Source organism: Corythoichthys intestinalis, chromosome 4 (genome assembly GCF_030265065.1).
Source record: "Corythoichthys intestinalis isolate RoL2023-P3 chromosome 4, ASM3026506v1, whole genome shotgun sequence".
Classification (NCBI taxonomy): Eukaryota; Metazoa; Chordata; class Actinopteri; order Syngnathiformes; family Syngnathidae; genus Corythoichthys; species Corythoichthys intestinalis.
In genome coordinates, this window is record NC_080398.1 from 15,843,185 (window position 1) to 15,866,083 (window position 22,899).

Consider the following 22,899-nt stretch of genomic DNA (forward strand, 5'->3'; position numbering starts at 1 on the left):
GCATCTAGTTCTATATATATGTGATATCTACCGTAATATCATGTGGGCGTAGTTTGTAGGCTATGGTATTATTGGAGCCACCTAGAATTGCGTTTGCAACGGTGTCACAACTCACTTCCCTCCTCCCCTCTCCCGCTCTGATTTCTCGTCTCCGTGAGTCAGTGTCTCTCAGACTTTTCTCGCGTCATTCAACCAACGTTGTCCTGCATATAACGCATGTAACGCACGCTTTTACATCCTCAGTAACGGTAACGGCGTTGCCAAGATGAGAAAAGTAAGTTAATTAGATTACTCACTACTGACAAAATAACACCGTGAGTAACGCCGTTATACAGTACTCTAACGCCGTTATTAACAAGACTGGTCATCAGTAGGTAACGCTGTTAGTAATGCCGTTATACTCTAACGCCATTATTAACAAAACTGGTCATCAGTCAGTAAATGAGCACACAGTATGAAAGCACTTTGAGTGCCTTGATGGTAGAAAGGCGCTATATAAGTGTAATTCCATTTACCATTTACCAGTACGATACTTAAATGACGGGGAGAACTAAGAAATAATGTGCACATTCTTTGCAATATGTACTTTTCCTGATCTATTTTCTAACTGTTGGTCACCCTACCCAAGATGGCCACAAACATTTGTCGTCTTCCCCAAGACGATGATAGACGTCCAATTGTATGGCAATCGTGTGTGAATTTCAATGAGTTTATCACTCATAGGCGTCCAAGCCATCTGAAGTGGAAGGGTGGCAGCTGCCAAAGGACGTAAAAGATGTCAAAGCCAGCACTGACATTGACAACTGACATCAATAAAATAATCTTTTGAAAAATTTTCGTCCAGTTATGACTTAATTTTAATGTCAATGTATTGACTTTGGGGTGAATGTTGCCCCTACCAACATGGCTGCCCTGAGGCCATGTTGGTAAGGGCAATGAAAGCTCTTCTCATGCTTATGTCATGAATTAAAATGAGTTTACCACTAGTAGACATCCAATCCATTTGGTGCGGGAGGGTGGCAACTAATGTTCGATGCCAGCCCTCCCTCTTCAAATTGATTGGGCGTCTAGCACCGTCAATAGCGGACAATGAGTTGAGGAGTGCCTGACTGAGCCATAATAGTAATTACTTTACATTCAAGTACATATGCAATAAATTAGTATTAAAGAGAGATAAAAAGTTTATTTTTTCCAGAAAACGTATCAGTACAGTATCGGCAACGGCAGATACCCATCAGCTGGGTGACACATTAATGAGGATATTTCCTCCAGTGTATGACATTTTAGACAGGTCAAGAGCACGAAGACATGACGGAGCTCTCTCGTCAAGGGACGTACGCACCTCCTTGGGACATACGATCCTTTTCGGTCTTGGGGCCTCCTGCTGTAATTGGTACACTGTTAAAGAGACATATGTGGATGTTAATTAAGGCCTTGCGTGTGTGCAGTTCAGTGCAAGTTGTAATTACTTGAAAATGGTAGATTGAAACCCAAAATAAAGTCGTCGATGTACATTTAAGAGGAGGTATAGTAAATTATAAGCTGTGAGATAGCAGCAAGTGTGGCCTGAACATTTTGAAATGAGTAAAGAGAAAATTAACCAGAAACTACACAGAAATCCTACATCTAAAAGCATGAATGTTGTTATGTATTGTGACTGCACATCTCCACAATGACTTATCAATTACAATATTCAACGTTACTACTGTATGTTATCTTGTAAGAATTTGGATAGCAGCTGTTCACAGAAAACAACTTTATTATAATAAAGGCAATGAAGGATCAATCGTTTTCTTTTAGAACAGTTCAACGTGAAACTGAACAAATCATGCAGTGAATTTTTACTTTTCTCTTACTTTACACTCTAACACAAACAACAAATAATAGAAGGCAAGACTGTTCAGGGATCCTAAACAGAGCTGCAGCAAATTGCGTGAGGCTGAATTCTGTCTTTGTTACAGCAGATTCTACAGCAAGGGAACAACAGTGAATTTTCATGTTTTTGTCAACTGACTTATTAAGCTCTAGACGTCATCCATCCTGAGTGCTGATGCGAGCACAGAGGGACAAAACATAATTATTAGAAAACTATGCACGCTTTTGATATATGGAAAAACAAATGCAAAAGAAAATTGCCACACTGTGTCACAGTTTCCATTTGCACTCATGTGTCGCCCCAGTCGAAATGATTGGAGTCACATCAAATGTGGAAGAGTGAATCCATTTCCTCCCACACGGCAAAAACATTGGATGCTGAAGTGGGCGCAATGAGGATGTTAAAAGCCTCTTCACATAGAGAAAATCTTATTTTCTCCAGCGGGTGTAACCTATTTTCTCAAACCCTGCTTTAAACGTGTTGTGTGGGAGAGTGACCTGCTTATATTTACCTGCTGCGCATTAAGTAAGCCACATTTTAAAACTGACATTCATTTCTTTCAGTACAAGAGAAGATTTGGCTGTGTTTTTAAATAGCAATACTATTGTAATTAACTCATTGACTTCCAATGACGGCAATAGACATCCAATCTGTTTTGACTGGGTTACGGTTACAATGCTGGCCAAAAGTATTGGCACCCCTGCAATTCTGTCAGATAATGCTCAATTTCTCCCAGAAAATGATTGCAATGACGAATGCTTTGGTAGTACTGTAAAATCTTCATTTATATTGCTTGCAATGAAAAAAAAAAGACACAAGAGAATGATTTTTAAAATTTATTTATTTTTAAAATCATTATCATTTTACACTTAAGTCCAAAAATGTGCTGGACAAAATTATTGGCTCCCTCAGCCTAATACTTGTTAGCACAACCTTTAGACAAAATAACTGCGAACAACCACTTCTGGTATACATCGGTGAGTTTCTTCCAATGCTCTGCTGGAACTTTAGACCATTCTTCTTTGGCCAACTGCTCCAGGTCTCTGAGATTTGAAGGGTGCCTTCACCAAACTGCCATTTTCAGATCTCTCCACAGGTGTTGTATGGGATTCAGGTCTGGACTCATTGCTGGCCACTTTAGAAGTCTCCAGTGCTTTCTCTCAAACCATTTTCTAATGCTTTTAGAACTGTGTTTAGGGTCATTGTTCTGCTGGAAGACCCATGACCTCTGAGGGAGACCCAGCTTTCTCACACTGGGCCCTACATTATGCTGCAAAATTTGTTGGTAGTCTTCAGACTTCATAATGCCATGCACACAGTCAAGCAGTCCAGTGCCAGGGGTAGGAAAGCAACCCCAAAACATCAGGGAACCTCTGCCATGTTTGGCTGTGGGGACCATGTTCTTTTCGTTGAAGGACTCGTTTTTTTCCCTTGTAAACTCTTATATTGTATCCTTTTCCAAAAAAGCTCTACTTTTGTCTCATCTGACCAGAGAACATTCTTCCAAAACGTTTTTGGCTTTCTCAGATAAGTTTTGGCAAACTCCAGCCTGGCTTTTGTATGTCTCTGTGTCAGACGTGGGGTCTTCCTCGGTATCCTACCATAGAGTCCCATTTCATTCAGATGCCGACGGATAGTACGGGTTGACACTGTTGTACCCTTGTACTGCAGGACAGCTTGAACTTGTTTGGATGTTAGTCGAGGTTCTTTATCCACTATCCGCACAATCTTACGTTGAAATCTCTCGTCAATTTTTTTTTTCTGTCCACTTCTAGGGAGGTTGGCCACAGTGCCATGGGCTTTACACTTTTGATGACACTGCGCACGGTAGACACAGGAACATTCAGGTCTCTGGAGATGGACTTGTAGCCTTGAGATTGCCCATGCTTCCTCACAATTCTGCTATAGTCCTCAGACAGTACTTTGGTCTTCTTTCTTTTCTCCATGCTCAATGTGGTACACACAAGGACACAGGATAGAGGTTAAGTCAACTTTAATCCATTTTAACTGGCTCCAAGTGTGATTTAGTTATTGCCACCACCTGTTATGTGCCACAGCTAAGTAACAGGTGCTGTTAATTACACAAATTAGAGAAGCATCGCATGATTTTCCAAAGGGTGCCAATACGTTTGTCCAGCCCATTTTAGTTTTGTGTACAATGATCATTTTTTTTTTCTTCCCATTTTCTTTTGTGTTTTTTGATTGCAAGCAAAATAAATGAAGATTTTACTACCAAAGCATTTGTAATTGCAATCATTTTCTGGAAGAAATTCCGCATTATATGACAGAATTGCAGTGAAAAATGATCACTCCATGCCAGCCTTCCCAGTGAAATGTATTTGATGTTTATAACTGTCAAAGGCAGTGAATGAGTTTAGGGCTACATGCAAGAAAATAATCCAGAGGCATAAGGATATGCAATATCAGAGGTGGGGCTAGCGGACAGGCAAGCCAGGCAGTTACTTGGGGCCCCGGTAGGGTGTCCCAAAAAATGTAAATCCAGGAAACTAATCTCGCACACCCTCTCAATGCATTCCACTTCTTGCCAAAGTACTGTGAGAAAAAATTCACAATGATCGCTTAATATTTAGGGTTCCCTCAGAGCACATGTAATGTCTGCTATGCCGTATACAGGGGCCAGCCGGGTAGGGGCGTAATCCTGATCTGTTCTCAACTGTCCATTTGCACTCACATGCATAGAACGTATGCGGTGTTGCCTTGACCTGGTGTTGACAGTGGCCGATCCAGAAAAGCTATCTGAAACTCGAAGGGGGGGGGGGGGGGGGGGGGGTTGGGGTTCCCCCCAAAATATCACTGATTTTGAAAAACTCATCGGATTTGGGAAGCTTATCACGTGGGAGGTGTCAAGTCTTTTTCTGACAGAATATGACTTTATTTCGAGAAAATCGCACTTTCAAGCGATCATAGCATGGAACTGGTCATCGCGGCTGTCTTCGACCTCTTCTTCTGATCCTCTGGCCTTGATATTTCCCTGTTTCGTATGCTTTAAAGCAGAATGGAATTTTCTGGACCACTAGAAGGCATCTCCCTTTGACGACGATCCGAACGACAACCTCTTTGAGTGGGTGCGTCTCAAGAAGGACGAAGTCGTCGGGTTTATCGACAGCCAGCTGGAGACCACCCACCACAGGGACGACTACCGCGAGTTCCTCCTCCTCGCCCGCTTCTTCCTAACGGGCCCCGGGACAGAAGTTTTCCGCTTCAACTGGCCTGGGGCGTACCACCGGGTTCGATGGATGGCCAAAGGCATCTACTCGCTGAAAATCTACATCTTCCGGAAGCAGTTCCAACTCACTCCACATGAAGCAAGAGCTCTGCGCAAGATCAACGTGTTCGCAGTGACGGTCTACCTCAAGCGGTGGTTCGAAGCTCCAGTGACCGTCGATGCACCTGTCAATGACCTGGAGATGTGCGAGGAGCTGGACAGATACACAGCTGTTGACAGTGAAGTCGGCTCGGCTGCCCTTAAGAAGTTCCGTGGGCATCTCTGTTACTTTAGCGAGGACTTGGCCCCCCTGGCGATGTTTTCAATGAAGACCGAGGAAGAGGAGAAGGCCAAGATGCTGCACAACCTCTACGAGGCTCAGGAGAAAGGGAAGGAACTGCGGCGGCTGGAAGGAAGGAGGACCCTTACACTCAAGAGGGCTGACCTGGGCGACTTCATCACCCGGAGGTCGCAGAACCTGTTCCACTGCCTGAAACTGCCTCTCCCAGCTACAGTCGCGGATCTGCGGGAAGTTCCAGTTGTCGTGTCCGAGCTGAAGTCGGTGAATGATGTTGCCGAGCGAGCGGTGAAGCTGGTGACCAACTTCAACCAGTGCCTGATGAAGGACGAAAACGAGCGGCAGCTCATCTTTCAGGTCGTCGAACATCACCGCCGCCAATTCCCCACGGCTGACAAGGCCAGCTTCCAGTAGTGCAGCTGTCACTTCCCTGTCTTCAGTTGTATTGTTACTATCCAGTTGTATTGCACTTCAGTTGTATTGCACCAGTGCATGTAACACCTTGTCCAATGTGAATTGTGCAAGGTAGACAATCGGTCTGGGAGAGAGGCGATCATTAGTCAGAAGAGTGCGAGACCGACACGTTAACCACTGCCAGTCCAGTAGGAATGTCAATGAGGGAAGCCTTAGGAACCAGCTATGGGAGTGAAATTTCGTGTGCTCGGTTCTTTTAGCAAGTGGAATACAATGAAGGGGTGTGCGAGCCCGAATCTGTTAATATGTGATTTTATATAGGGGGCCTGGGACACCCTAGGCCCCGGGCAATAAAGGGGCGCCCGAGGGCTATCAAAATGTAATCCATAGAATCGACAAGAATTGGCCATTTGAAATGACGCCGCAGTAGCAAACCCCTTTTGGGCTCCACTCACTCTGCTGTGACAACCTGACATTAGACTCCGAGTATTTCGTGAAAAGTGACATTTAACTGTTACATCCATCCATTATCTATCACGTAATCCGGGATCGGGTCGTGGGGGAAGCAGCTTTAGCAGGAAAGCCCAGACTTCCCTTTTCCCCAGCCACTTCAACCACCACCTCCCTCGGAGTCCCAAGGCGTTACCGGGCCAGCCATAGTCTCACCAGCGTGTCCTGTGTCATCCCTGGGGCCTCCCCCCGGTGGGACATGCCCGGAACACCTCTACTACTATTACTACTCCTTTGTGAGTCATCACCTCGTGGTGGAGGGGCTTATGTGTCCCAATGATCCAAGGAGCTATGTTGTCAGGGGCGTAATGTATATGCTTAAACAGGTCATAGGTGAAGGACCAGACAAAGCATGGCTCAAAAGACTCCTTATGATGACAAAGACAAATGGGCTCAATTTTCCCTTGACCAGACATCGGTAACTGGGGCCCTCCTCTGGAGCCAGGCCTGGAGGTGGGGCTCAAAGGAGACCATCTGGTGGCCGGGCCTGTATCCATAGGGCCCGGTCGGGCACAGACCACTTGTGGGAGAGACCAAATGGGTCGGGTGCGTAGTGAGTTGGGCGGCAGCCAAAGGCGGGGGCCTTGGCAGTCTGACCCCCAGCTACGGAAGCTCACTCTTGGGACTATTAAATGTTTTTCTATTAACTTTTTTAATATACATATACTGTCAGACAACTTTATTTTTCTTTTTGTGTGGCCTTATACATTTATTTATTTATTTAATGTGTATTCATAAGTGCAAAAAAAGTTGAAGTTGCTTGCAACCCAAGGAGACCCTTGCCATGTCACTATGCAATATACAGTATATATATATTTATATTTACACTACTGAAACAAACTTCACAGAACAAAGATCAGAAAAGAAGAAAGAAAATTAAAACCAAGTTTATCTATGTGAAACAAAATACTGAAATTCTACTCTTTTCTCCATTGATTTCAACATGTCAGGTTTTGACTCCTGAGCTGATAGAGAGGCACTGTGTGAGTGACGAGCTCTATCTACTGTTAAAGCTGAATAGTGCCACGGAATGTAGGCTGAATTTAAGCCTCTTGTTTGGGTCATATTCAATTATATTTTCATATTTTGCTGCGGGCCAAATGCTATATTAGCTATAGTTTGGATATACTGTATACAGTATCAGAATAGCGTGCGTGATTTCCAAGTCACAAATACGTTTGTTACACCAAGAGAAAATTTATTGTTAATCATTATACTCACAGTAGGACTTCCATATTGGTGGTTGGTAATCCTCAGGGTCTGTAAAAAACGCAAAATGTGGAAGCAGGTCAGTATGCCATTGTAAACAGTGTAAACATATAATCAGCATTTCTGCCTCAAGGACAATCAATACACGTCTGCTGGCTTTGTTGAACATCGTTCCAAATCACACTGGATCTATGGCACCCGCCTGCAGGGTACACAACATTTGCTGTTTGCTATTATGTGGGAATTCAATTCAATTACGTCAAATTAGTGTAACATATTTTTTTTTACACCAAGCACTGCATTAAAAACGTATCACTATCATGATCCACAACAAAATACTGAAACATAGTAGAGCTGAACTTTTGCACTGATTCCCTTATGTATTAGTCATCGTAATAGTATTGTACTACTGTTTGAGAATCATTAAGCCGATAAGTATCATTGACCTAATTTATTATAGTTGCTGTGGGAAAAGCAAAAACTTATAAGAATATGCACTTAATTGCCAACAATGTTCTCCCACTCATTAAGGTTTAACACACCCTCGTTGATAGATAATACGGATCAGTTACAGTAATATTTACTATTCGCATAATGAATCATATCAATCCTGGGGACATGCATTCTTTTGCCATCCACACCCTTCAGGCCCAAGGTGGTGAAATGAATCACACCTGAGCGCTGGAGGGGATTCATAAGGTCTCAACCAGTAAGTACTTGTTGGATATGGCTACTGTAGAACAGCTTGTAAAATATTATCGATATCTAACTGCTTCACCAGCTCTATCTTGAGCTCTTTTATGTATTAATTTATGAAGGTGCAGCACCACCACAATATGGCACAAAACAAAAGAAAATAGCAGTTTTTCATAGTAGTAGAATTGTGAAAACATGATGGATTATCTTCATTTAGTTTTATGATTGCAAGGAAGTCAGATCAAATATTATTGAGTCAGGTCCCCATGCAGATTATAGGGGATAAAAATTATCCAAACAATGAAAAGTACTGACATTAGGTTGTGTTTGCAGATATGTTGCAGACTAGTCGAGAATATTGTCCGCTGAGGCTGTGTCGCTGGGCTTTGCAGTGCAGTCTAAAAGATTTATTTCCCTGCAGCTTGTTCAAAGAATCTGATTTCATCTGGTTGCCTGCCAAATACTCCTTTTAATGAAATCCTTTGAACCTAGTTTCTTCTTATAATCAGCATAGGATCACACCAAAACGCCTAAACAGACAAGCACACACAGATGTACGAAGGAAAACAGAAGCAAACATGCATAGATGATGCAAATGTTCGTAAAACATCAAAAGGATTTTCCGTGTAAGTGCCTGATGACACATTTAGAGGCACCCGCAAAGAGAAAGCAATTAGACACATTGCCCAGAGTTCTTTAATGAAGACACTCATTAAAATAATTTATGTTTACTCAAGTAACAAAACATATGTGATGAATGAAGCCCAGATACCATACTGGACATGCATTCAGAACATTTTATGACCTGAGGTTTAGAAACGTATTTTAAAAAGTGCAAAAGCTACAATTTGACATACAACAAACAAAGCAAAATAAATAAATACATAAACAAAAGATATCAAAGGGAACTTGCTTCAGTGGATAAAATACAAAGGTGAAACTGTTATTTAATTAACATAGTGTGAAATATTTCCTGTTTGTAACTCATTCACTACCAAAGACGTGTAAACAATTTTGTTTAAACTAGGCCTGCCCCATATATCGTTTGAACATTGCTGTTGAAATGTGCGCATGCGCAATAGTCACATAGCAAGATGTGCAATTGTTTTGTTGTTTATTTATTTATGTTTTAGATAACGCACGCAACGCAAGTGCAACGCACTTTATGTTGGTCTCCCCAAGTCCTCAATTTCTCGTCTTCAACTTGTTCAAAATGCTGCTGCTCGATTTTTAACAGATACACCTAGACGTGAACATATTACCCCCGTGCTATCATCGCTCCACTGGCTTCCAGTCCATTTTAGAATTGATTTTAAACTTTTACTGTTTGTTTTTAATTCTATTAATGGCCAGGCTCTTTCTTACTTATCAGACATTTTAACCATCCGTAACTCTGGCAGGACTCTTCGCTCTACCGGCCAACTTCATTTGCAAGTCCCGAGGTCCAAACTCAAACAGTGGGGAGACCGATCTTTTGCGGTTGCTGCACCCAGGTTATGGAATAGTCTTCCCCCTGAAATCCGCACCACTACAAATTTGGGCCTTTTAAAATCTTGTTTAAAGACACACCTTTTCAGACTCGCCTTTCCCCAAGATTAGTTTAGCCTGGTTGTATTTCTTTAGGGTTTTTAATGTTTTTGGATTTTATCTGTTTTATTGTTTTATTTGCTGTCTGACTTTAATCGTGATGCGTTGTTTCGTTTCTTTTTTCTTTTTTTCTTCCTAATGTCATTGTATAATACTTTCCTGCCTTTTATTTACTATGTGCCATGTTTGTCTTTGTTGTAAAGCACTTTGGGGACCTTTCGGGTTTTATAAAGGGCTATATAAATAAATTTGATTTGATTTGATTTTACATGTTTTGTTTTACTTCATAAAAGCAGCAAGTGTGGAGATGCTGGATCCCTTTTATATACAGCAAACCTGGATTAAAGGGCATTATATAAATCACGGATGCCCCCGATCCGATCACGTGATCGGAAATTAGGCTGATCGTGCCATTTTTCGGAGGATCGGAATCGGGTGAAAAGGATCGGGTTTTATTTTGAAAAAAAAAAAAAAAAAAAATCATGTTTTTCTGCTTTATGCTCCTACAGCCTCTCACCCTTCCTCCTGCTAAGCAGTGCTACCAAACTGTTTTTTCTTTTCACCAGTGCAGCTTGCGTTTGGTACTTAATGTTAATGATGACTGACAGGTTTGTAGCTTTGATCTGGTCTGAGAAGCTTCGGTAGCGCTACAATTAAAAGCACAAATGAGTTAATTATTGTTAAACTTATAGCCCAGTCCGATGTGTGCTGTGCCAACTAATTCGCTGTGTAAGAGAGACGCTGTTTTCGGCAGCGTGAGCTATGAAGCATTTAATAAAGATAAACATTTTTCTAAGTTATTCTTGTTTAAAAATAATTCACATTATAAAGACGGCACGGTGGGACAGTGTTAGCACGTCCACCTCACAGTTCTGTGATTGTAGGGGCAATTGCAGGTCCGGCCTTCCTGTGTGAAGTTTGCATGTTCTTCTCATGCCTGCGCAGGTTTTCTCCAGCTTCCTGCCACATCCCCAAAAATCATGCATGGCATGCTGATTGAACATTCCAAAATGTCTGTAGGTGTTAGTGTGTGTGTGAATGTTTGTATGTCTATATGTGCCCTGCGACTGGCCGGCAATCTGTTCAGGGTGTACCCCGCCTTCTGCCTGGAGTTAGCTGTGATAAGCTCCAGCACCCCTAAGACCCTCGTGAGGATAAGCAGTTGAAAAGATGAATGAATAAAGCGATTATATGAATGTTATGGAGAGCGATTAAAAGTATGGCATTAAAGGTGATGCAGTGAAAAATGGGGGTGCACCTACATTTTGTGCTGGTCCTACATAAGAAAAAAAATGGTGCAACCAGTGCAAAAAGTAAGTGTGTCTTGGCAAAATACTGTATATTGCAATGTTAATGTTTTTGTAATATCATTCAGGCCTATCCCAAACAGAGCTGTTTAGGTTATCTGGTAAAAATTGTTCTACTTTTAATATCTCAATATATGGCAAACCCCCCCAAAATCGCAATGATAGGTTTTTTCCCCCCCAATATCGTTCTGTTTCTGTTTTCGTTCTTTATTTAGGAGTAGTTTAAACTACAGTGGTATGAAAAATTATCTGAACCTTTTGGAATTTCTCACATTTCTGCATAAAATCACCATCAAATGTGATCTGATCTTTGTCAAAATCACACTGAGGTAAAAACAGTGTCAGCTTTAACTAAAACCACCCAAACATTATAGGTTTTCATATTTTAATGAGGATAGCATGCAAACAATGACAGGAGAGGGGGAAATAAGTAAGTGAACCCTCTGTCTAAGGAGACTTTAAGAGCAATTGAATCCAATTTTAACAAACAATTTAAGTCAGGTGTGTGCCCAATCACTGATGAGTGGTTTAAAGCTATCGTGCCCACTATCAAAAACACATCTGGTAAGAATGGTCTTGATAGAAGCATTGTCTAATGTGCACCATGGCTCAGTCAAAAGAGCTGTCTGAGAACCTGCGATCAAGAATTTTTGGATTTGTATAATGCTGAGAAAGGATACAAAACCATCTCTAAAAGTCTGGATGTTTATCAATCGACAGTCAGAGAAGTTGTCTACAAATGGAGAGAATTTGGCACTGTTGCTTCCCTCCCAAGGAGTGGCCATCCACCAAAGATGATGCCAAGAGTTCAGCGCAGAATACTCAGAGAGGTTTAAAAAAAAAAAAAAAAAAAAAAGAACCCTAGAGTGTCTGCTAAAGACTTACAGGAATCACTGGCACAGTCCAATATGTCTGCACACATCAACTATATGTAAAACTATGGCCAAGAATTGTGTTCATGGGAGAACTCCACAGAGGAAGCCACTGCTGTTGTCTAAAAAAACAATGTTGCTTGTTTAATGTTTGCAAAAGACACTTTGAAACTCCATAGATGTTTTCGCAAAACATTCTGTAGACTGATGAAACCAAAGTTGAATTGTTTGGAAGTAACACACAATGTCATATGTGGAGTAAAAATGGAACAACTCACCAACATCAACACCTCATCCCCACCGTGAAGCATGGTGGAGGGAGCATCATGATTTGGGGCTGTTTCGCTGCCTCAGGGCCTGGACAACTTGCAATCATTAATGAAAGAATAAATTCAAACGTTTTGCAGGAAAACCTGAGACCGTCTGTCAGACAGTTGAAGCTAAAAAGAGGATGGATGCTGCAACAAGACAATGATCCAAAACACGGAAGTAAAGCCACTTCAGAATGGCTTCAGAAGAACAAAATACACATTCTGGAGTGGCCAAGTCAAAGTCCAGACTTGAACCCCATTGAGATGCTGTGGCATGACGTAAAGACAGTGATTCATGCCCGGGAATCTGGAGTCAGGAGTTTTTTAGAGAAGGGGGGCACAAAATATTAAATGTGATGGTTCACTTACTTGTTTTTCCCCCTTGTGCCATTGATTTCATACAATCGTCATTAAAATGTGAAAACCTATACAGTAAATGTTTCGGTGGTTTTACCGTAATTTCCCGAATATAAGGCGCACCCGTGTATAATGCGCACCCCAAATTTACTTGTAAAATCTAGGGGAAATTATTGTACCCGTTTATAACGCGCACCCTAATTTTAGCACCAATAAATAGAAGAATACAAGAAAACAGAGCTCGTGTACAGATACAGAAATGTCATTTTACTGACTGGTGAAACACAGCACAAGCATAGCACATTGGTAGTTCAAAACATTACCATAAACTGACAATATTTACGGTAATAATATGATTTGACAACTTCTCCAACTTACCAGAATCTAGGAGAAAATAAAACAGATGTGACTTTTCTTTTAAAGGCTGCTGTATAACTTGCTCATTTCATCATGATGAATAAATGTTTGTCCCATGGATTGATACAGTAAAATGAAAGTGAGAAAGTAAGTCGGAAATCCGTGAGAGCTCATCGCTGCCAACACGACAGTAACAATAGGAACTATTGTTATTTGGGTTTGCGTTTCCCGAGGGACCGATATAGTTGACGGACACAGGAAGTGTGTGTGCTCACGTTTGTTATGGTCCGAGTTGCGGAGCTGCAATAAACGTCGACTCAAATGAGTTCAAAAAACTAAATTCTGTGCTTTATGAAGAGTGAAAAAAGCAGAATTTAACACAGACGAAATCATTCGGCCGATTAGAGTGAAGTATTACCGAAACAAAATGGTGACGTCACGTACCGTAATGGTTGGCAACGGGTCGCCGCATACGTTTCTTCAACACAACGTGGCCGTGTCAATAAAAAAATCGATTTATATATATGTAATATACTGTATATATATTTCTGTCTCCATCCATGTACTCGTTAATAATGTGCACCATGATTTTACAAGTTGATTTTGGGGGAAAAAAGTGCGCGTTATATTCGGGAAATTACGGTAGTTAAAACAGACACCGTTTTTTCATCTGTGGGATTGTGACAAAAATGAGATTACATTTGATGGTGATTTTATGCAGAAAGTTGAGAAATTCCAAAAGGTTCAGATATATTTTCATACCACTGTAGTTTAAACTACTCCTAAATAAAGAACGAAAAAGAGTAGAAACAAACCATTTGTTTCATGATGAAAGTTGGGAATCTAATCTTTCTTTTGGTAAATTCTGTGTTCGCGTAGCCTTAGAACATAATATTCTGTGCCACATGAAAGAAGGGGATGTCTTATGACATGATGGCTGGGAGTGAATAAATTCAAAATAGATTATATTGTTTCCTGTTAATCTGCAAAATTTTAATCGAGGCCCCTTTCTTGTTCGTTGAATTTGCTGTATTTTTTTTTTCTTGCGTTCAAAAGACATTCGACTATAAATTAGGCCTAATAAAACTGCAGTGGACAATCAAGAGGAAAAAAATGACGGTTGGATACTTTTTGCTACACAATAAACTACTGAGCATCGCACAACTAAGTGTAGTAACAGAAAAACTGCAACGCTGTAGTGGGATTTGATGCTCCACATTTTTCTATAAACCATAAAAACATGGTGCGATTCTCAAGGAAAAATCACATTGTCACGGAATAAATACAAGTGGGAAAAAAAAGAAGAATTGTAAATAAATGTATTTCAGTATTGTAATCAAACAACGTACAAGTGAGTACGTGTTAAGTGTTTATTTAATTGGGGTGTTGCTTACCGTATATGTATTTTGTATTGGCTGTTACATCTTTGGCATTGAAACATCTTTTACAAGGAATTCAGATTTGGAATTGCAGCAAAATGTGTGGCAAACATTCACCAACTCGTGAAAACTAGTAGCCGGACTCGTCCTCGGAGAGCGGAAGACCTTCGGCAAGGCTAATGATATGGAGTCAATAATGACTTGTGACATTTTGTCAACCATCACACGTGCATCCAATATATCTATATCTCATTACATTACACATGTGACCCCTGGTGCTGTTGTTATGAGGACCTTGATGAAGCCAGCATGATGTTATTGCGAGTGCACTACATGACAAACACATTCATACCAGCGCAAATGCTTTGGTCTTGGATCAATGACTTTTAGTTTGTTCGTGCTCAGTCAGTCAGAAGTGTTACAGCCAATTCACAAACACAACTTAGGCCACAGCATTGCTCACCCACAAACCTCTCTAAATTCATCGACATTGCAGAGCTAACAAAACAGTGACTTTTTCACACTGGCCTTGATGGGATGGTGTGTCCTTGATGTTTGCGTTTTATTGGAATTGAATTTCAAGAATACTGACCTTCATCAGTCAGAGTATGATGGGAGTTGGCAGACGTGGAGGGCAAAACGTATAATGAAGTGTTCAAACTAAAATACAAATTGATGAAGGCCAACACCAAAAAATCGGCTGCATACACATCTATCCTGGCTGCTGCTCAATGCAATCTAACTAAAATTCATTCATAAATCCTGAAAATCAATGATGAAATGAAAAAATAAAAAATATGATTTCTAAAGAGATGGAATACCCTCCTACTGAATGGTCTCAACATTCCTTTTTCAAAGTCTGTGTCTTTTAAATAGATGAATTCTTGCTCAGACGAATTGCGCCTAGCAAGGTCTTTGGGGACGTAACTCAACCTCCAGTGGTTGATGTCATTTTGTTCTTCAGTCCTCTAGCTTGGAGTGAATATGCAGCACTTTTGCTGGTTGCAGGCAAGTAGTGCACTTCATTTGGACTCAATTGCCTTCACGTGTTAATCAACATGAGATTCCATGCAATCAACAAAATCAATTGATGTCAAATTGAAAATGTTCATCATATTAGACTTGACATTAAAGACTATCTAGGCAATATACTACTACAAAAATAGGTAGGCCTTCCGTATTTTCTGAACAATGAATTGCACTTCTTTTCATAGTTTTGCTAGGCCTGCAACTTTTGCTCAGGTGCAACTACATAGTACTATCCCAAAAATTAAAATATCAAGTAAAAGTAGTTTTTGGCAATTTAATAAAAAAAGATGAAACCAACAAATTATGTTGTGCCAGAAATATATTAATTTGCATTTTATTCTTTCGTTTAATATGTCGAATTTACCTTTTAAATAAATTGCAGTACTACTACAACCTTTTCTGAGTAGTACTTACATATATATACAGTATATATACTGTAAATTGTTCAGAGGTGATATTAAAGATGAAGACTTTAAATGGATTTGGTTGTGATTTGGAGTGAAATCGAGAGTTTGGTAAACAAGTTGTCATGTTGTGTTGTTTAGGCTATAGTTATTTGAATAACTGTTCATATGTTATGTTAGCAGATGTCTATTTAGCCCTTTGTTTTTTCTTCGTCTCTGATAAAACTTCCCCAACAATCACCATTGCGACTTATACTGTACACAAGGGTGTTAAAAAAAATCTATTCTGAGCTATATCGCGATATTACGTCACATAATTCCCGTATCGATTCAAAATCTGTCTGTATCGATCCTTACACGTGTTTTTGATGGAAATAATTCAATGGCTGCACTTCTACTCCCGTCCAGTAGTTGGTGCGTGAAGCGGCATTGCCTTGCAGTCTGGTGAAGTAACAACAGCATTAGACTATTCTGAGTAAGATTTGTGTACGTTGCCCTTTAGTGGTCGGCCGCCATTACTGGGGTGTTTAGACACCTATACCAGCACAGCGTCAGTCACTGAAAACAGTAACATTAGCTGCTGTTGGCTGTGTGCTGCGGGCGGCACATCTCAGCAATGGCGAACGGCGTACTTCCAGTCGTTTTGCTCGGATTCGTCCTATTAGAAGTCTGAAATTTGGGCTCATTTGGGCTTTTACTGAAAAATACGAAGGCATGGAGTATTTAGAATCCTGCATTTAAGCAGGTTTGGACTCAAGCAGGTTGCTGGATGAAGTTTCAGGAATAAATTGATATAAATGTACTTTTATGCATATGCGGAGATTGAGGGGAGGCAGGTGGTGCAGAACCCCCCCCAGTGGCCGATAAATGTCATTACATGTAATTGACTTTCCTATATATGTTAATTTAAAATAAAGACCAAGCTGGTAAAATGTTTTCTATAAAAGTTGAAAAGCAATAAAACAACAAAACCGAATGAAATGAACACGAATCCTACAAGGGCAATGTTTTTTTTTTTTCTGAACTCATTTGCAATGTTTTTTTTTCTGAACTCATTTGCTCCAAAAAACGTATAAATACATTCTATTTTTAATTGTTTCAGTGTCCCAAAGACGTATTTATACGTCTTTTACGTTTTATTTCACAAGAGACATCTCTAGGTTCTGATGTAACTTAGCTCTAAAGCACAATTCTGAAAATCCATTTTAAAGCAATAAAACTGGCCACTGGATGGCAGTAGCGCATTTTGTAAGACCCGCAACCCGATTCAACGGAACGAACTGCCGGGCTGCACGGCTGGCGCGCCGGCGGAAGACGACTGAATGGACGACCAGGACGCCAGGCGCGGGAAGTCCGAGCAGGACAACCGGGACCACCAGGGCAGCGGACGATGCTATTGAGTCCGTGCTGCTCGCTGAGCAGAGCCCGCGCCGCCGTGCTCGGCCGCTCGCATCCCCCGCTACCCTCCAGTGTCCCGCGACTCAGCCGGAAATGCACACGGCCAAACCAGTTCCCCCCTAGAAACACAACATGCCCCACACAAGTACATCAGGCGAACTCCGCCACGAGGCAGTGTTCACCAAAAGAAAGACTCAAAAAAATCCATCTTGATGAGACAGGCGGTGATTGTTGTGTATTCGTTATACTTATAAATATTAGAATGATCAGGCCGTTGTGGGTGAACACCGTGTAGCACACGTCTTTAATCTCACTACTTTGCACTGCGCCACACACATCAAACAAACATATATTCCCCGCACAGCCAGACATGACATGTCAAACAAGGATGTTCTTCGCAGGCGAACCAATCGATCTAGGATGACATAGATCATCCTATCAAAATATTACAGTGATGAGGGAAAAGTTTACCCTGGCTGTCGCAGCCACAACAGGGTCATTTCTCAGTTCAATAGTTTAGTTATGTGTAAATAAAGTGTTACTTTGCTATCAAAAGCTCTATTTGTCTTGTTGTTTATGTTATTTTGTAGAAGGAAAACATTATTCAGATCTTTGGGATGTCACTAAAGCAAAAAATAGCTGTGGTGAAGTCAAAAATATGTTTGAAATGTATGCTTTTACAAAAAGCTCAATTTCTCTGTTTTTTCATCAGAAATTGGAAGATTGCTCAAACTAAGCTATTTTCTAATGCTGATTTCTAAAGAATGGAAAAAGATATGAACTAACTTTTTTTTTCCTGCTGAGAGAAGAGAGTCTAATCTTTCTTTTGGTGGGTTCCATTTTTTATATAGCAGTAGAACAGAATTTTCTGTGGGCCTTGCAAAATCAGTCAAAATCCAGTAAAACGGCCGGGAGCGAAGGGGGTTGCACCGGTGAAAATGGCTAGGAGTGAATGAGTTAATGTCATTGTGTAATACTTTCCTGCCTTTTATTCAACATTAACTTTATTTATCATTGTTGTAAAGCACTTTGAGGACCTTTCAGGTTTGGGTAAAGGGCTATGGAAATAAATCTGATTTGAAAGTATTCCATAATGGGTCAAAATTATTTTCCAAACAGATTATGTGACTGGCACCTTAGAGACAGTCCTTTGCTTTGCTTAGACAAAACTACACCTGAGGAGGCAAGATGGACATTTGGAATTTCTTTGTTATATATTTTGCCACCCACTTCCCACAAAAGTCAAATTCAGCCTATGCTTTTATGTCCATTTTGATTTGTTTTTTCTAAAGTGATATACAAATCTCACAATAATCGTGTTCAAGTGTAGTATCGGGATTAATCGGGATCGAATCGTGACCTTTGAATTATGGTACAATGCGTATTGCTAGGTATGAGGCAATGCAAACCCCTACAGTAAACATTTTTCCAAGTAAAGGCCGAGTTATACTTCCGCGTCAGACCTGCGCCGTCAAGGCAGACCCGAGTTACGACCCTGCGCCGTAGCCTGACGCGCGCCTCTCGAATTTTCTAACCTTCGTGTCGCGTAGACGTGTATGACGTGGCGAAAACAGACTGTGATTGGTCCGCTCAGACTTTTGTTTCCGGTTTAGCGCGAAATCACCGCCATTGTAGAATAGAATCAAACATTATTTTCTACACGCAAAAATGGACCAAGCCGACGGGAGTATCATCGAAGAGCAAGTCTCATCAAGACATTATTGTGATTGCCAAATGGCAAGGTCGGCGATTGAAAAAAAAAAAAATGGAAGAACCACTGAGACGTGTGTGTTCGGAATCGAGTGGCCACACGAAGCGGTGACCCAGTCGGCCAAAAACTGCCAACTTTTTATCACTTTATGTCGTATTTTTGGTTGGTGCACTTCATCATTTATTGTGTACATATGTTTGCTGTGAGTCTGTGACTTATGTACGTGTCACACTTCAAGTATATGAAGAATGTTTTGATGTTTAATTTTCAACAACAGACAGTTCACACACACTACATCATCACTGATTGAGAGTGCCTCGGTGCTTTTATCATAATGTTAACATCCAGGCTTCCAACGCAGTTTAGGAAGTTCCAGAGACGCCAGAAATCTGCTATGGCTTCCCACTGGCTGGTTGTAGAACACGTCAAACAAATCGGGCCGGTGGGCTTTGCAGACCTCAGACAAAATGCTGGACGCAGTGCTCGACGCCAGTTTGAAGCTAGCCACCACAGCTAGCTCTCTCCACCCGAGTCTAAAACTCTCTGTGCGGCATCAAAAGTCGGCCAGACCGCCTCGAAAACGTCTTCTGCATCGCCTGCCCCTCAACATTTGTATGTTCAATATTTATCCAGTGTTGATGAGCAGAATATTTACTTTAAAGAGTTCCATCTTGCATTGTTTATTTTTTCTCCGACTAGCGGAAGTCAACAAGCATGCCCCAAAACCGTACAAACATAACACCACATCCCTCTAGTGGCTTGGCGGTGAATTACAGAGCAACGCGTCCCTTCACCGCAGAACTATCGAATGTCCAATGACGCCATAGTCGCTGCGCCGCCACCGCAACGCGGGAGTATAACTCAGGCTTAAGACTGAGTCCGAAAAATTGTATAAATCAACCGTCCAACATTTTGTCATCACACTCTGGTGTTATACAGTGCCCTCCATAATTATTGGCACCCCTGAAAAAGATGTGTTTTTCAGCTTCTGATATTTTTATCTCACACAAAAATACACACGGTCCCAGGCTTCAACTGGGACCGTGTGCTTTGGTCAGATGAGACCAAGATTGAGCTTTTTGGCAACAAACACTCTAAGTGGGTCTGGCGTGCCACGAAAGATGCGCATGCTGAAAAGCACCTCATACCCGCTGTGAAGTATGGGGGTGGGTCAGTGATGCTGTGCGGCTGTTTCGCTTCCAAAGGCCCTGGGAACCTTGTTAGGGTGCATGGCATCATGAATGCTTTGAAATACCAGGACATTTTAAATCAAAATCTGTTGCCCTCTGCCCGAAAGCTGAAGATGGGTCGTCACTGGGTCTTTCAGCAAGACAATGACCCTAAACATATGGCCAAATCTACACAGAAATGGTTCACCAGACACAAAATCAAGCTCCTCCCATGGCCATCTCAGTCCCCAGACCTTGTTTTGTTGGGACAAAGGGGGTTGTACAAAGTATTAACACCAGGGGTGCCAATAATTGTGACACACATTATTATTATTATTATTTGATGTCAAATAATTTTTTCTTTATGTGGGATTTTTCCTCACTGAATGAATGCATTTGTATTGAAGGTTGGATTTTTCTGTTTTTTCCATTAAGGTTCCATATTATTTGAAAAAAAAATTTTTTTTTAAATTAGAAGCTAAAAAAACACATCTTTTTCAGGGGTGCCAATAATTATGGAGGGCACTGTACATTCTCCTCCAAGAAACTAGATTTACCCTGTAGAAAAGTAAAAGGGCAACAAATGATTTATTGTTGCATTTGAATGCTGAGCATGTGATGAAAAAGGGTTTCTCAGATAGGACCAATCAATACGGTGCTACAATGTCATGTAATGTTTGTTATAAGCCATGCAATGAAAGGAATGTGTCTAGTCATGCTGGAAGGTTGGGCATTATCCTTCACACCATGGACGTTTTGTTTTTGCAGAGATCACATCAAATTCTAAGCTCATAAGGTCATGTGACTGTTTCCAAGCTGTAGAAAAGCTTTACCTAACCAACCAAGAGGAGAGCCAAAAACAAGGGTATTGTTGCTGCCACGCTCTGTGTACAGTATGTGAGTGTCAGTAGTGGAGAGACCATCTGTGTATGATGACCCCGGTCCAAAAAAGAGAACTAGTGATGCGAAACTGCCTTGAGGCAGATAAGAGATGGCAAACAATGTGCTTCAGAGGCGCAGTCCTACTTAGATGGCTCTAGCGATATTGTAAAACATGCAGCTAAATCATAGTAATCTTCAAAATCCACTTTCACACAATTCTCGCAAAAAATAAAAACGTAAGTAGTGGAAAGACTTTTGAGGTGAATGGTGGTATTTAGCCGAACCATGTGCTGTGTGGAGCAGAGAAATTCAGCTTTCATTCCATCTTCTTAAACTATGCAGTCATCACATCCTGAATTTCAGGGGTATGCTCTTTTCTTTACTCCATCCCATAATCTATCTCCTGAGAGCCATGTGGGAAATGGAGCATTGTTGCTATTGTACATGGACCTGTTTGTACCTGTGCCAACCATGTGTTTTTGACATTTGGGCTTTTTCTGTATGAAATAAACAGGCAGCTACAGCTCACCTAAGACTGTATCAATTGTGTGCATAGTTGCATTGCACTGTTTTGTTCACCTAGAAAAGATGCAGCATTATATTTACCCATACTCAAAAACATGCTGGTGAGACAGAGTGAGCCAAAAAACACTTCCTTTGCAGTCAGAACAGACGGCCTTATTTGGGTCAGCAAACAGCACCAGCCAGGATTTTTGCCTCGTGGTGGAGATTATTCAAATGTTGAGTCTGCCTGCCAAAAAGCTCTGCTTGAAAGTAATCATACCCTTGTGACAACCACTCCATCCCTGGCGGCAGTGTAGCTAGTAACCTCTGATAATTACGCCGAGTAGTAATGACAGCTCTCTCAATGCCATCGAAAAGAAAAGTGTTTCCTCTCAAAGCAAGCAAGGCAATTGTCAGACACTACAGTATATACAAGTGGCTGCCTTCTGTAATTTGTATTGTCACACTGTTTGCAAACAACGACATGATTCACAATTTAATTAATCTGTTTTTGCATTTTAATGAATACAACTAAATATTCAGATTATGATCACTTTAGAGCTTATTTTTAAGTCTCAGGTGGGTCTGGAATTTATGCCATGCGATAGATAGGGCATTCAGTGAACACATTTTTGGCTTATGTACATAATATGTTTAATATTTGGGGCAAAATAAGCTTTGTGGGCCTTGTGTCATAGCAACCAGTCTCCTTCAACCACTACCTCACACAGACCCACCTCTGGTTAGTGGCTGGGGCCTCCACTTCAAATAGCAGTGTGAGAGCAGAAATGTGTACTTTTCATCCTAAGCAAACCTGAACTCTCACCAGCTATAATATGAGGCACACTTGCACATAAAAAGACATTCCAAACTGGAATGTTATTAAAAATTCTATTTCCACAAGGATAACAATGCTTGATGATAGGGCTATTAAATCATTGCCTGCCATTGACAGTGCTGAATGTCCCAAAATTGATTGAATCACTATCCCCATAAATGGCAATACAATACATTAGTATTGTGATAATAGTTTGAAGTTGTGTGGTCCTGCACTGTACCACCTTAAATTGAGGTTTGATGCAGTGCAGTTTCACATCACCGTCACCTTTAACCACAAATATAATCATATATTGGAGGCCTAGATCTTGTATTTAATATCATAGGGTTTTGTGTCTTGTGTGCTTATTTAACCCTTGACTATTTTTGGTAATTAAAATAATAATAACACTTATGTACCAAATGTTTATATTGTGGACTATATGACCCGAAATATGATGTCTGCACTGCAAGAGTGGTCTTCATTATAATTACATTTTTTTCAAATTATTAATCATTATACAGAGCAGCAGAAGCAGGGGTGGATTGGGACTAAAAAGCAGCCCTGAACTTTGACTCAGCCCAGC

General features: G+C 40.9%; 1 protein-coding gene across 3 annotated transcripts in view; it reads right to left on the minus strand.

Annotated features, from left to right (window-relative positions):
- The window catches only part of chn2 (chimerin 2), a 56,918-nt gene that overhangs the window by 32,446 nt on the left and 1,573 nt on the right, over positions 1-22,899 (minus strand). For 2 of the 3 annotated variants that reach the window (XM_057834518.1, XM_057834517.1), the window contains 2 exons: positions 7,546-7,584; positions 1,343-1,398 (listed from right to left, as the gene is read on the minus strand). In XM_057834518.1, coding sequence (XP_057690501.1) covers positions 1,343-1,398; positions 7,546-7,584 — 95 coding nt within the window. Of the gene's footprint in view, positions 1-1,342; positions 1,399-7,545; positions 7,585-8,544; positions 8,807-22,899 lie in introns of those variants that run through there. The other variant, XM_057834519.1, reaches the window with a different exon arrangement.